At 51.3% G+C, this 15,736-nt stretch overlaps 1 protein-coding gene across 1 annotated transcript; it reads left to right on the top strand.

The window, feature by feature from the left end:
* Positions 1-2,321: 2,321 nt before the first annotated feature.
* Positions 2,322-3,741, top strand: LOC141737358 (olfactory receptor 14J1-like). The gene has a single exon (XM_074572044.1). The coding sequence runs from the start codon at positions 2,334-2,336 to the stop codon at positions 3,264-3,266; it is 933 nt and encodes a 310-aa protein (XP_074428145.1). The 5' UTR covers positions 2,322-2,333; the 3' UTR covers positions 3,267-3,741.
* The last annotated feature ends 11,995 nt before the right edge of the window (positions 3,742-15,736 follow it).

Consider the following 15,736-nt stretch of genomic DNA (forward strand, 5'->3'; position numbering starts at 1 on the left):
GGAAGAAGAAATGTCACTCCAAGGGCAGTGCTGTGGTGTAAGAAGTCACCCAGAGGGAGACGGGATCAGCCCATGGCTTTGTGTTTCAAGGAACAGCCAGGGAGGACAGAGAGACATCAGTAAAGGAAGGAAGATGCTGAGGTGAGAGCAAGGTGTGGTAGCAGGGTGGAGGTCTACAGCCTGCAGAGAGAGAGGTGCAGGTGTGGGACACTGTAGGACAGCCTGTGGTGGAGCTGATAGAGGGATGAAGAAAGCCTGAAACGCACCACCAGGGATGAGCTCCTTCTGCCCTCGGCTGTTGTCTCTGCCACCGATGCCTGTGAGGAAGCACTTTATCCTGACAGCATTAGTGTCTCATTGCCTCCCCTTCCCCACCCAAGAGCCTGGGAGCTGTTGTTCCATAGTCCTACCGTTGAGCATCCCCACATCTCACTGCCCCAGGAAGAGCCCTGAGTTACCTTTGAGGGACAGGATCTCCCTTTCCAAGGGCTGGGGGTCACGGCTTGGCCCTTTGGCTGAATGGAACCCATCCAGGTTTACTCCGAATGTGTTCCACCTGGACATTCCCTTTGCCTATCTGTCATCTCTGCCTCCAGTTGACTGCTCTAACCAGCCACTGGGGAGGCTTTGTCAGTAATGGTCCTCAGTGGGACCCATTGACGCTCCAGGGAACTTTGGGTTGTGAATCTGACATTAAAAGGCCTCGGGCTGGTCCTCTGCTGCTGAGCTGGGCTGGGCTCCTGGCATGGAGGGAGCTGATGGCAAGCGGGCAGCGCTGCAGAGAGACAGCTCTGCCCAGGAGCAGCTCCTCTGCCAAGCGCAGCAGGGCTGAGGGCACTGCCTGCAGGCAGCAAGGGCAGAGGAGGGAGGCAGAAAAAGGTTTAAAGGCAGTCAGGAGTGGGAGGATGCTGAGTGCTCAAGAGAGGAGAAATCTTTGCAGTCCTTGACACAGTAAGTCTCTGGGTGCAGGGCAATGCAGCTGCAGTTCGTGAAGGGATCTCCTAAAGCTGGCATAACCCACAGCCTGTGGGCTCTCTCTCTTCTACAGAGGAGGAGGACGTGCTCAGAGCAGGGCTTCCCTGCTGCACCATCAGAGGGACAGGGCATGACAGGGACAGGGGCGGCTTCAGGGGTGTGAAGGTGGGTGTGCAGCCAGGGGTGGCCACGGTTGTCCCTCAGAGCAGGGTCCCTGTGCTGCAGGGATCTGTTTGCCGGGGCAGGGACTCTGCCGCCTGCCAGGGTCACCTCTCAGCCTGCCCGGGGAGCTCCTCATGGCACTGCGGGGAGAAGCTGTGGGTAAGAGGAGTGACCTCTGCCAGGGCAGGGTCCTTCTTTTGTGAGAAGGTGCTGCATGGGCCAGGGCAGCTCACAGCTCCACATCACACCAGGACATTGGCAGAGGCAGCATTTCAAGAGCAATGGTCAAGGCAGTGCCTATCCTAGAGCTGAAGATCTTTCCAGGATTTGTGATCTCAGCTTGCTTCTAAGGGAAAGGAGAAAGGGGCTCTAAAGGTTAAGACTGAGCCTCCTGACCTGTTACACCGAGGGATCAGCAGATCTGCCAAAAGCCTCGTAAGTGCCTTCCCCCACTCCTCTACCTACAGACAGCACCGGCATCACCTTTGCTTGCGGCATCAGTGCTTATCTGAACTACTCCTTAGGACCTGCTGACAGGGAGATGCCTCTGAGCAGTGCCCTTCTGCCAGGAGGTGCCTGCAGGGCAGAGCTGAGCACAGAGCGGGTGGGATGGGGTCTGTGAGCACTGGCAGGGAGGAGACTTGGAGACAGAGAAACAGCTCCCAGCAGGGACAACTCCAGGCAGCAGAGAGCCAGGCCACCCCTCTGCATCCCTCTCTGCTCAGCTGCACAGGGAGAGAGGGAAGAGTTTGGAGAAATGGACTGTGAAGCTGGACTCTTCTGAGCTCAGGAAAATCCCGTTTCTTCTTCAAGAAGGTTTCTAGTGAGAACATCCTCTAACAGAGAGACGTGTAAGCAGAGGGCACCTGTGTGGTGACCAGCAGGTCACTCATGGGCAGACCGGCTCTCCTGACTCTGCATTAGGGCACAGGGAGCCCATTTGTCGCTCAGGGCTCACCAGTGGTCAGGCTGAGAGCAATGGGAAAGATGAGGATTTCTGCCCCTTCAGAGCAAGTGCCCTCACTCAGCAACAAAAACCTGGGCTCACAAAAAAGATGAGTGGAGCTCCCTCAGAGAAAGAGAAGTAATTCTGAGGGGATGTTGGGGGAAATAGTTTAGGCTTGACTCAAGAAGTCAGCTGTAACTTGTCAATGTCTTCTCCTCTTTCAATGGTCAGCCATGCCCAGAGGCACCAAATGTCCAACAGCAGCTCCATCACCCAGTTCCTCCTCCTGGCATTCGCAGACACACGGGAGCTGCAGCTCTTGCACTTCGGGCTCTTCCTGGGCATCTACCTGGCTGCCCTCCTGGCCAATGGCCTCATCATCACGGCCATCGCCTGTGACCACCGCCTCCACACCCCCATGTACTTCTTCCTCCTCAACCTCTCCCTCCTCGACCTGGGATCCATCTCCACCACTGTCCCCAAATCTATGGCCAATTCCCTGTGGGACACCAGGGCCATCTCCTATGGAGGATGTGTTGCCCAGGTCTTTCTGTTTGTCTTTTTCATTTCAGCAGAGTTTTATCTTCTCACTGTCATGTCCTATGACCGCTACGTTGCCATCTGCAAACCCCTGCACTACGGGACCCTCCTGGGCAGCAGAGCTTGTGTCCACATGGCAGCAGCTGCCTGGGGCAGTGGGTTTCTCTATGCTCTCCTGCACACGGCCAATACATTTTCCCTACCCCTCTGCCAGGGCAATGCCCTGGACCAGTTCTTCTGTGAAATCCCCCAGATCCTCAAGCTCTCCTGCTCACACTCCTACCTCAGGGAAGTTGGGCTTCTTGTGGTCAGTGCCTGTTTAATCTTCGGGTGTTTTGTGTTCATCGTGCTGTCCTATGTGCAGATCTTCAGGGCCGTGCTGAGGATCCCCTCTGAGCAGGGACGGCACAAAGCCTTTTCCACGTGCCTCCCTCACCTGGCCGTGGTCTCCCTGTTTGTCAGCACTGCAGTGTTTGCCTACCTGAAGCCCCCCTCCATCTCCTCACCATCTCTGGATCTGGTGATGGCAGTTCTGTACTCGGTGGTGCCTCCAGCACTGAACCCCCTCATCTACAGCATGAGGAATAAGGACCTCAAGGATGCAGTGTGGAAATTGATATCTGGATGGTTTCAGAAGCATTGAACTGCTTGTTTTCTTCTACAAATCACTCCTAATGGAACTCATTGCAGGTTGGTTTTGGTTGTGAGTTTCTGGGGGGTTTTTTGGTTGTTTTTTTTTTTTTTATTATAATATTGTCCACAAAAAAAAATGTCATTATTTTATGCCATTTCCAATTATGTATCTATTCACCTTCTGTGTGGTGTGACCCACAGGCTGTGTGAAGGAGGAGACATGCTCTCTCTGTGTCTTAAGAAAATAAAGGACCTTCAATTAATTGTTTGATCCTTCCTTTGAGACCTTCTCTTGAGCTGCAGGGGCAGATCCTGTGTGCAGAGGTGGAGGGGAAAAGAGTCCTGGCACCGGAGCACTGACAAGGAGCACCAGCGCTTGGTCTTCCCAGAGCTGCTCACTTTCCACTTCAGCGCTCCCCTTCTTAGCTCGTCTCTTGGTATAAGGCCTGAGTGCTCTTGAAGCTTGGCGGCAGTTTTGCGGTGTGGTGGTCCTGTAGCTGCAGGCAGGGACAGGGAATGAGCACTTCTGTGACAGAGCTGGCCTCCAAAAGAGCATTTCCATCATACCAGGGGATCTCCTCAGGGCAGTGCCTGAAGGCTCAGGTCTCTTGCCAAAATGGCTCTCAAACGCACAGCCAGTAATTTGCATAGGAGAAAAAACATCAGTGAAGAGTGAAAGCGAGTGAGTGTGCAGGGTGGGAGCACACAGCAGTGTCCTTGCACAGCCAGGCTCCTGGGAGGGACAGGAAGGTCCAGCAGAGCAGGGTCTGGTCTGTGCCTTTGTTCACTGGACACCCTGGGGATGCTTCCCCAGGGCAATCGTCACAGACCAGCCAAGAACCACCACCATTTCCAGCACTGGCCGCTCACCCTTGCTCGGAGACGTTGCTTCTCCTTCCACGTAGGGACGCGGAGTGACTGGCTCAGAACTCCGTGTTTGCATCGTACAGACGAGGCGTAAGCATGCCCATCGTGCGGGGGTGGTGGGATGAACCTGAGTGAGCACAAATGCCATCAGCTGTTCCTAGAGGTGCCTTGAAGGCCTGTGAGACAGCGTCTGGAGGTCAGTTCACGTAGACAGTGTCCTGGTTTGAGGTAAAACAGAACTGACCTTCTTTTTAGGAACTTTACTTTTCAGTTAAGCCTCTTCTAACTCTCTGAAGTTCATGGCATAATGTTATGACCATAGCCCGCTTCCAGAGTGGTAAGGGCTTGTTTATAATTAATACCAAGGAATGGTGTGCAGAGGGGCTCCTGCTTGTGGCCATTAGGCACGGACTGCGTTTCGGTGTACAAACGAAATCGCTTTATTTTAGGCAACAGCCTCCTTAAATACCTTCTGCTACAGAGCTAGCAATTTCCCACTGCTACATCCTTATCATGTGATTACCCAGCACATACCACACATACCACACATGGTGTAAACAAAGACAAACTATTCATCTTCAGCAACGCGGCCGGCCGTCAGCACTCTCTCCTTTTCTTCCTCTTACCATGGCCCAGGTGCTGTGCAGCTAGGGCTTGTTTACTTATCCCGTGGTTCGCCGCCAGTGAGAGCCATGAGAACTCCAGGGCTCGTTCCGGGTGCCGTGTCCGCAGGTTCTTCGTCATCCACACCTGCTCATCCTTATTGCTGTCACAGCCAAGCTCAGCTCACTGTGTTATTGCCCCGTTGGAGGGGGGGAAGCGGAGAAGCGTAGAGGGGCGGCACCTGCGGGGAGGAGGGGACAGGATCCCAAACTGACCAATGGGGTATTCCACCCCACCTGCCCCACGCTCAGTGTAAAAGCTGAGGGATCAAAGGGTCAGGCTCTTTCTTCAATGTCCAGTGTCCCAGGAGGGCTCCTCTGGCTGTTGGTCTGCCTTTGATCCCGATCTGTGCATTCCTGAATCCAGCCCCTGAGTTCAGTCCCCTTCCGTCACTGACTCCAGTCTGGGGCTTTCCCAGTGCCTGCCGGTGACACAATCGTCATCCTGGGAGCTTGACATGGTTTTGTATATATTGTATATATTCCATTATTTTCTTATTAATATTTGTCACGAATGGAGCAATGCACTTCACTCATAGAGAGAAGCAGCAATGCATTTATTGACATAAAACAGGGATTTAACAGTTTGATGGTAAATGTGACAGCGTTTTAAGATAACACTTGGTTATTTACTGCACAGAGGACAGAGCTGTCAGGAAGACCCTCCCGTTGAGTCACGAGGTTCAGAGAGGACCCCCTTGCTTTCTAAACTCCTTCTCAGAGAGGAGTCCAGGGGCGGCTGGATCCCGTCTTAGTCCCAGACTCCTCAATGGTTTATGCCTAAAGGATTATGAATGCGCAATCAGTCCTTTATATCACTTAGCTAAGATTTCAAAGGTTACATGCTGTCAGTCACTTACCGAGGATCTGTTGTGGCACGGAATCTCTCAATCTCGAGAAGTAAACATAGCCTTGAGCGGGCGTCCCTGCTCAAGGGGAGATCCTGGCGTGCAGCCCACTCAAAGGGGGCTGTTCCCTACTTATGGGGCTAAGATGAATGACCTATACTCATATTTGCATATTGACCACCGTGCCAGTATTGCTCAAGTTAGCCCTTGGCTAGCCCTTGGCTATTGTGGTGTTGTCTGTCTCACCAAAACCACGTTCAACCCGGTGCAGCCATCATGACTACATGCACCCATTGTGACCACCACTTGGGCAGGGTTACAGGAGATAAAGGTCAGGTTTGTGCCTGGGGAGGGGGAGCACACCGTCACAATATTATTATTAGCTTTTCTTATTATTAGAGTATTATGTTGGTTTGGTTTCTCTTCAACTCATAAGTCTCTCTCTCTCATTTTCTCTCCTCTCCTCTGAAGGGAGATGGTCTCCCTCCTCTGAAAGGGAGAGAGGTAAAAGGGAACATCTGTCATTTGGTTTAGTGGCCAGTCCAGCCCAAACCATGACACTGGGGAAGACGGCAGAGTTACTAAAGGCTGCCTTTGTTTCAGTCTTTACTGCTAAGGCTGGCCCTAAGGAATCGCAGACCCTGGAGGTAAGAGAGAGAGCCTGGACAAAGGAAGACTTTCCCTTGGTAGAGGAGGATCGCGTTAGAGATCATTTTGGCAAACTCGACACGCACAAATCCATGGACCCTAATGGGATGCACCCACGAGTGCTGAAGGGAACTGGCAGATGTTATTGTGAAGCCGCTCTCCATCACCTTTGAAAGGTCCTGGAGAGCAGGAGAGGCGCCTGAGGACTGGAGGAAAGCCAATGTCATGCCAGTCTTCAAAAAGGGCAAGAAACAAGGCCCGGGAAAGTACAGGCCAGTCAGTCCCTGCTCCGTGCCTAGGGATGTGAGGGAACAGCTCATTCTGGATGTCATCTCTAAGCACGTAGAGGAACGGAAGGTTATGGGGAGTGGTGAACATGGATTCATATGAGGGACGACTAGTCATTTCTCCTAAACAAAGCAGCCTGAAGAGACTTTTCATGTCTCAAACACTCGCAGTACCAGGCCTTCTGTCACGGAACCGATAAGGCCAACACCTGCTTATCTCTTGTGCGACTCGAGAAAGAAAACTGGCGCCTGGACGACCAGTTTTAAAGAAACACAGCAGCCCTGTTTTCTCTCCCGTGAAGGATGAGCTGTTTCTCCACAAAAGACACTATGCCCAGTGTTGACCTTTGCCTCATTATGCGTGAAATGATTATTAAAGTTCACACCCCTGCATATGCTAATGAAGATTATCGAGATCATGCTAAACATATATGACTGTAGCTCTCATCTCCCACCCAAATCATGCTGCGCGTCACCTGGCGGGCGGGGGCAGGGAACCTGAGACAAAACGGCCCCTAGGAGTGGGCGAACATAAAAGGGGGAAGAATTTCCCTGGAGAAAAGAAGAGTTTTGGCTGGTCAGACTTTTCCCTGAAGAGACCCTCAAGACACTTCTGCGACCCGCGCTGACTGGAGTAACGCTGGAGCCAGGACCGGTGATCTCTTTATCTCTCTCTCTCGATCTCTCCTTCTCTACTCCGTTGCTTCTTTCTTTATCTTTCTTTTTAGTTTCTTATTCCTTTCAGAGAAGTAACACAAGGCGTACCGTACTGCTTGCCATAAGTTGTTACATACCTAAGCAGCTGTTGTGGACCTAGTTAAGACCTGGTTACTGACCTAATAAATGTTTGTATAGGGACCTTGAGATTTGTCTCACCTCAGTCCGCGCTGCTGAGGATTTGTGAATCTGAGTCCCTCACACACCCCTCTCTCTTCTGAGTGGGACGTGACAACCAAACAACCGCTGTCAGCATCAAGGTACTGGAGCAGCTCTTTAGTGTCATGAAATGCCTGTGGGCAGGGGGAAGGAAGCATTCCCAGGGACACTGCAGAGGGCAGAGAAGGGCTCTAGGCTATAGGTCAAGTGTCCTAAATCACCACCAATTTCACTGGTGCCACCTGCTCTGCATCCCCTGCTGCCCTCCTTGGAAGGACGCCTGGCAGAAGGTGTCCCTCAGCAGGTGTCAGACCACCAGGTCTCACTGTGAAGAACATGCACGTTCTCTCTCTACCCCTGCCAGGAGAGCCCTGGAGGTAAGAGCCCATCTGAAATGCGGGCACTTGGTCTGAATTGTGCCTGTCTCCCACGGGAGAGCTGAGGGACCTTCCTCAGAAAAGGGCTAGAGAGAACACAAGACCAGCTGCGTTAGTCAGGCACTAAGAGACAAAAACTTGCCCAGCAGACCCCCTCGTTCTGGGTCAAACGCTGCGTCAATGGAGAAAAGCCTCTGTGCAGCCGGGCAGCAGTGCGGCAGGCTCGGCAGGGCCCCGGCAGTGGCACGGTTCCCAAACCTCAGGCCATGTCTGATGAGCATCTGGAGATACCAAAGAAAGAGGCGCTGGCTTGTGTGCCAAGACGTGCACTGAAACCCAAATAAAGATCAGTTAACCGCTGGAAAAGCTCACCCTAATTCACCCTGCTTATTAATGATCAAAGCCACGAGTTGCAGGGTGTTCTAAGGGCAACGGTTAGAGAACTGCAACCCGAGGTGGTGCTCCCAACTGCACCATGAATTGTCTGCTCAAGGTGCATCTGGATCTACGGGCTTGGAGTTGGACAAGAAATTAAAACCTTTTCCGCATTCTACCTGCCCGCACGTCAGCGCGCTCTCTGCCCTCCTCAGGCTCTGGTGCTCTTGGCTCCAGCTGCTTCTGCGCTTGCTGCAGAAGCACGTGCTCTTCTGTGGACTTCTCTGTGCCTTGGAGTCTGAGGACACTGATGTGGTATCCTCTGGGCAGGCGGGAGGAAAACAAATCCCTCCCAGATGACTTTCCATAGGTCAGTGGTACTCTTTCTCCCCAAAGGTACATGAAGACGCCTGCCTTTAGTCCCCCCGCCCAGTACTCCAGCAGCAGCTCAGCTGGCCCATCGTGCCGCGGCCAAGGAGATGGCTGTGCCATGTGTTACGTGAAACGGGGCCAAGTGGTTTTGGCAGAAGATAAACCCCCTTGCGTTCTAACACTCCTCACCGAGGCGGGAGGCCAGGTGCGGCTAGGTTTAAATTCTGAGTGATGCCCAATTCAGCACTATCAGTCCAATCGCGTTTAATATGTATTAAACTATTACGATTTGGATACACTAGTAGTGGGCTGCACCTTCAGTCTAGTCGTGCTCCTGAACTAGCACGGCCTCTCTCAAGTTTTGGTCGCGTTCAGTGAGAAAGCGAAACGGCTAGCTACTTAAACAGTGCAGTTTATTTAAACAACAGATATACAGGTTCTTTAGGATTGCCGGTGATAAATACACTGTCTGCAAAGCACGTGCAAATAAAGATATTGCTAAGTATACAAACGCGCGACAAAATTATAAACGATACAGCCTGGCTATAAATGTAGGGTAGAGATTCTCTAGAGAAATTCCTAAGTCCCCGAGAAAGCGCTCGGTGTAATCGAAGTCTTACCCAAAGGCGTCCCTATGGGGGGGAAGAAAGGCTCAGCCCGTCGACTGATCCCGGAAATCAGCGGTGGAATTCTTCGCGATGGTGTCTTCCCTGACATCCCCTCTCTCTTGGGCTATTTTTATATTATTTTTTTATCTTCAAAGTGGAGTTTGAGTGACTTTAGTCATACGTACTTTTATTATGATTAATGTATTCAAGGAGGAGTGTTCACACCTCGGGGGTGGATAGCCTCCGGGATGGAGGTGTGTTTTGGTACATTGTGGTGAGCAAAGTTCGCACAAAAGGACAGCATTTCATCAACATTAGACGAAATGTTGGCTCGGGTAGCGTGTAGGCCGCTTATCAGTTCCGTAGTACCATCTCGTCCCCATATCTGCTATTCGTCACAAGGGAAGGCCACGGAACAAGCGTGTTCCGTTCCATCCCTCGTGTAGTTTCGCAAACAACCTTGTACAGGGAATCACAGATGTTGCATTCTTCGTGTGCCAGCTGCGGCTGTATTCTACCTCAGAAGCCTCTTGATTTTATGACTTTCCTTAATGTGTGAACAATGCTGTATTTTTGTATTCTTGGCCAATTTAGTAATTATTCCACACCTACGCAACACCCAGAAACCAAGGTGTAAACGCGTTGTGTCGCATACTAAGGTTAGAAAGCCCATCCGCTCCTGTTGAAGTTTCCTCTAGTGGAAAGATGCATCCAGGAACAGCGCTGGGATGGGCGGTTGTAGCTCTTGGATGGAGACAATGCGTTTTAGGGCTGGAGCAGTGTGGAGCTTATCCATTGCTAGGACTGCCAAAATTGCAATAGGTTCTTGCCGGTCACTGTCTGGCCAGGGCTGGGAGAGGCTGAGAACTGAGACTGGAAGCAGTGCTCTGCACAAAGCGCTTGGGTTTGGGGATGGAGTGAGAGCTGCTGTGATTTAAGAGGTAGTGTGGCTTCACACGTACTGTTGGTAAAGCTCCCCTTCATTTTCCCAGTAGTCAAACGTGAATCCTATCAGGGATCCATTGCCATCCACCCTGAGAAATCATATCCTTCTGCTAATGAACTGCAATAGGAGCAGAATTTTCATAGCCATCATCCACTTTGCCCTCTGCCTTGCTTGATCCTAACACTACCTGGATGAAATACATGGCCGGCTCTTGCTGAAGATAAGGGTCCAAGGATGATGCTGTGAACACCTCGCATCCTTGGTAGACGAGGCGTGAAACAGGTCCCTGAACAGATGATGTAGCTTTTGCGCTGGGAAAGCATCGCACCCGCATCCGTGCAGTGGCTTGGCCAGGTGGGGTCAACAGCGTGGAAAGACGTTTCCTCTCTGCAGGCTGCGCTGTGGGAAGCCCTGCGAGGAGCTGGGTACAGGATCGCTCCGGCTCCATCCCCCCGCAGCGGTTTTACAGGTCCCGGCAGAAATCGTATTCAGTGTAAGCATGTGAATTTAGGGGAGGGGGCAGAGAGAGAATAACTCCCTGCGAGTCGCCAAGTGTAATAAACACAGTCACTAACCACTTTTCAGAACACACACATAATAATATGTGGTATTTATATTTTTACCACCCCAGTGGGACTTTGGCAAGTAAATTGGATTTTCCCACCCTGACCCAAATAAACGTTCAGGAGTGGAAACAGCAGATTGCCTTTGCCTGAAATAACCATGTGCTCCTTCCAGGGGGATGTCAGCTGAGTGATCCTCTCTTCTCTGGACCAGTTAGACCTTGCAAAGTTGTCCCCTCTTCTCCCCGAACTCTGTGAGGAGCCAGTTGCAGCCAAGTTCCACCAAAGTTGGTGGAAAGTCTCCATCTGGCTCATGAAGATTTTTAAAAATCCCTCAGCCATTAAAATGCTGAAAAGGATGGGTGGGTAGAGTCCAGACAATTCTGACCCCCACAGGAAAAGTGCTGCCTGCGTTTCAGAGCCGATCCGTGAAATGTCCCTCCGTTAGGAATGGACCCAGGGGAGCGATCGCCAGGAAAGGGGGCCTCAGCTCCCCCCAACCCTCCTCTTCCTCAGGTACACAGTACCTTAAAGCTACAGGGTAGGGTACCTTTAAGGCCACAGGCCCCCCAGCTGCCAGAATAGCCATGTTTGGTTATTTGCATAGCCATCACAATGGCCTCCTGATGCCTTGAGCTACCTCACCGTGTTCTGTTCTGGACCCTATAAATACCAGCTCCCCAGCAGCTGCTCTCCATTCGCTGAGCTTCTGGGTCCTCAACTTCCAAGACGGTTGGCAGACAGAAGACCCAAAAGGGCGAAGCGAGCGGGTGCCTGCTTCCACGCGGGCGAGAGAAGATTCTGCAAGAGGTATGGAGGCAGAGGAGGCGTCAGAGAGGAGGCACCGTCAGCTACTCGGCAGCGATGGCCTTTGCTCATGTAGCTGGTGGTGTGGAGCCCATGCAGGTGGATCCTCCTCGAGATGAGGAGGAACCCATGCAAGTGGATCCTCCTCGAGATGAAGAAGAACCGATGCAGGTGGATCCACCTTCAAGACGGCTCTCCTGGCACCACTCCATCGTGCCAGGGCTCCCCTCCACACCACCATCGTCGTGGGGCCGCAGGAGCGCCTGGCCAGCCTTCTACCGTCGGCCCAGCCTCCACACCTGGCACTAGCCAGGAGGCCCACCCTCCGCACCTGGCCATCCAGCCGGCTCACCTTTTCCACCTCCCCAGCATCAGCAATGATTTGTTGATGACTGTGGGTCTTGTGAGCCTTTCCTTCCCGTCCCTCACCTTCTCCCAGACGCCCACCCCTTCCAAAGGGGTACCATCTCCTCTGCTCTGAGCTCCGAGAATAGGGGACAAGACAATATGGCTTCGTCAGGCTGCTGCGCCAGGAGAAGTCCCTCAGAGGGCCACTGAGGTCCCCGGGGCCTGGAGGTGGGGTTTCTTCGGCCTGAGGACGAGGAGGCTGCTCGACGGGAGGTTGGAGATGAAGCCAGACCCTCCACGGCAGCACATGGAGAACACCACCACGTCGAGCAAAGACGCCAGAGAGACAGCCGTTCCCCTGGAGAAGCAGAAAGCCGCAGGTCTGCCGGGAGCAAGTGCTGGCCTTCAGCAGGAACGCCCCTTCTACCTGCCTCGTTACTTCTTTTCAAGGCTCACAACCACCATTTTTTTTTTTAACAAAACATACCAAGAAAGTCACAGTAAAAATGCTTTCCCTCTCTCTTGTTTGGTACTTTGGCAACTGTGTCTGGGCTCCTCTGGCCCTCGTGGTCTCCCCAGCCCAGGAGAGACGCGGGTGCGGGTGGTGGGGGCCCAGCCCCGGGCCTTGGGGAGAGCGAGGGGACGGGGCACAGGCGGGCAGGCCGAGGAGGACTGCCTCGGGTCTTGAGGGTGGTGAGACCCTGGAGCAGGAGACCTGGAGAGGTTGCCCCATCCCTGGAGGTGTTCAAGGGGAGGTCGGTTGGGGCTTTGAGTAACGTGGTCTAGTGAGAGGTGACCTGCCGTATGCCCCAACAATTCCCCCTTTTTGTATTTGTGCTACAAATGCCGCCCCCATCACCCGCTGCAGGGCCCTTTGCAGTAGGGAGATGAGACATGGCACCAACATTAGCACAACTACAACTATACCTCAAACAGCCGAATTCAGTAATATGTGTGACATCAGTTTGCCAAAGCTGTAAAGCACGTAATCCTCGTGGACTGGTGCCAGAATATATAGGTACATGTTGACCTTGACAATCGGGGCAGGCTGCAATAATATTGCGAGCCTCAGCGTTACTAAGATTGAACTGACGTTTTAAAGCACGATATCCCTGATGATAAAAACTATGCGATGCTATCGCTGGCTGTTTAACATTGGGCACAGGTCCCAGGGCCACTGCAGACACTAAAGCATCAGCTTGTGCATTGCCTTCTACAATAAATCCTGGCAACTGGGTATGACTTTTAATATGCATCACGTAATATTCTTGCTGTCGCTTTTGTATTGTTATCCATAACAGTTTCAATACGCCAAACAGCAATTTATTGGTTACATTACCTAAAACAGCCTTATCTAAACGTTGTACCAGACCAGCCACATCAGCCGAATCTGTCACAACGTTGACAGGGCTGGGGAAGTTCTGAAACACCGTGGTCATCGCCCGTAATTCTACGACTTGGGGCGAACCTTCTTGATGTTCGATCTTATGTTGCCATTGTGTTCCTTGTCTCCAGACAATGGCAGCTTTTCCAGTTTTTCCTGATCCATCTGTGAACACCGTGGGGCCCTCCACTGGGTTTCTGCGACTGAGATTTTTCTGTGCAAAGGCCATTTGGGTGCCCAATTTGATCAGCGGGTGTGAAGGTAAATGGGAGCTCACCTGCCCTGTATAATTGGTCATGGCTGCTCGTAGGGCAGTGCTGTTAGCTAAGCACCGTTCAAAATAATCCCTCTGGACAGGGACTACAAGCTGTTCGGGGTCTCTTCCCATCAGTTCTGAACATCGAGTTCTAATTTTTATAATAACTTGTGCTATTAGCTCAAATAGACCAGGGGCTGTCTTCTTCGTCTTGTTGGGCAAAAAAATCTATTTTAAAACATGTAAGGGATCATCCCATTGTTCACACCATTGAGCAATCATAGCAAATGGCACTAATTGATCTACTAACACAAAGGCCTGCACCGAAACCGCTAAGTCAAGTCTCCATACGTGTTTACTACTAATAGCTTGTTCTATTTCAGCTACCACTTTTTTCACTTCCTCAGTTAACATTTGTGGGGCTAAAATATTAGTGTCAGCTTTTAATAGCTCAAAGAGAGGTTGTAATTTGGAAGATGGAATACCAACATAGGGCCGAATCCAATTAATCATTCCTGCTCATTTTTGTACATCATTCAACGTTTTTACTTCTATTTGTAGTTGGATAGGTTGTGGCATGACTGTCTGAGCTCATACTTTCATTCCCAGGTATAACCATGGTCGTTGCCTTTGTACCTTTTCTGGGGCGATTATTAAGCCATATTCACACAATGACTCCCGTGTTTTCTGTTCCATTTTTTCTAACTCTTGTGGTGTTGCAGCTGCTAGCAGAATATCATCCATGTAATGGTAACAGCAATCAGATGGGAACAGGGCACGTACTGGACTCAACGCTTTTGCTACAAACCATTGACAAATTGTAGGCGTTTTTCATACCTTGTGGCAACACTTTCCACTGATATCTTTTGGTAGGCTCCACGTTATTCACAGACGGAACAGTAAATGCAAATTTTTCTTTGTCTTGTTCTGCCAGAGGGATGGTAAAAAAACAATCTTTTAAATCCATTACAACAATTTCCCACCCCATCGGTATCATAGTAGGTGAAGGTAATCCCGGTTGTAGTGCTCCCATTGTTGCCATGACGTCATTAATCTTTCTCAAATCATGCAACAATCTCCATTTCCCCGATTTCTTTTTGATAACAAATACCGGGGTATTCCAAGGGCTATGTGAGGCCTCTATGTGTCCTGCAAGAAGTTGTTCCATTACCAGAGACTGCAGGGCCGTTAATTTCTCTTGGCTAAGGGGCCACTGATCAACCCACACTGGTTTTTCTGTTAGCCATTTTAGAGCTAAAGTGGGCCGAGAAACGCCCTGCAATACAGTGGCCCCGACTGAAACTCCGTAGTTATGCGAACTCCCCATTGGCCCAAGCAGTCCCTTCCACAGAGGTTTAAAGGAGTTGAGGACACGTATGGCCGCACTGTAGCCCTTTGCCCTTCTGAGTTTACAGTCACCAATAGGGTTAGTGGACATAGAACTATTGGCAACCCCTCCGAGTCCTGCCACTCCCAAGGCACTGGAGGTTAATGGCCAAGCAGCAGGCCACTCCCGTAAAGAAATGATCGTCACATCTGCTCCAGCATCTCATAATCCAGCCACTCGGACCTTCTTGGAAGTGGCATCACTAAGTTCAAGAACACAATGCATTTGTGGGCGTTGATCAGATACCGTCTGCACCCAATAGACTTGTGGCTTTCCTGTAGCACCAAAACCACCATTACCACGTGTAACGTTGTCCCTTTGTGGAACACAACTTTGAAATGGGACTAACTGAGCAAGTCGAGTTCCTTTCTCCATAGTCACAGGTGGTGTAGCTGTCGATACCATGGCACATATTTGTCCTGTGTAATCAGCATCAATCACTCCAACATGTACCATGAGGCCTTGTAAGGTGGTACTAGATCTTCGTATTAGTAAGGCACTTAAAACTTTGCCAGTTGGCTCCCAAGCATCCAGGGGCACCTTGTGTACGATGAGGGTGGCTCCCCAGAGTCCACTACTTCAGTCCCTTCCTCACCTGTTATATGACTGCCCTCCTCATCGTCTGACTCAGGTGGCAAGGATGGAAAACCCAGACTCGAGATGGGGTTAGTAGAAATAGGAGGAGAAGGCCATGCCTCTGTTTCCCCCAAGGCTGGAGCAAGAGGTGCAGAGGGACGCACCAGTCCTTCAGGGTGGATAACACCCATCCCTCTTTGAGTCTCTTTTACAGCTGCTATTTGGTCACGAGGCAATACGTACTTATATTATTTATCTTTTGTGTTCATCGGGAGCAGTCCCTTATTTTGTTT

Source organism: Larus michahellis, unplaced genomic scaffold (assembly GCF_964199755.1).
Source record: "Larus michahellis unplaced genomic scaffold, bLarMic1.1 SCAFFOLD_34, whole genome shotgun sequence".
Taxonomy (NCBI): Eukaryota; Metazoa; Chordata; class Aves; order Charadriiformes; family Laridae; genus Larus; species Larus michahellis.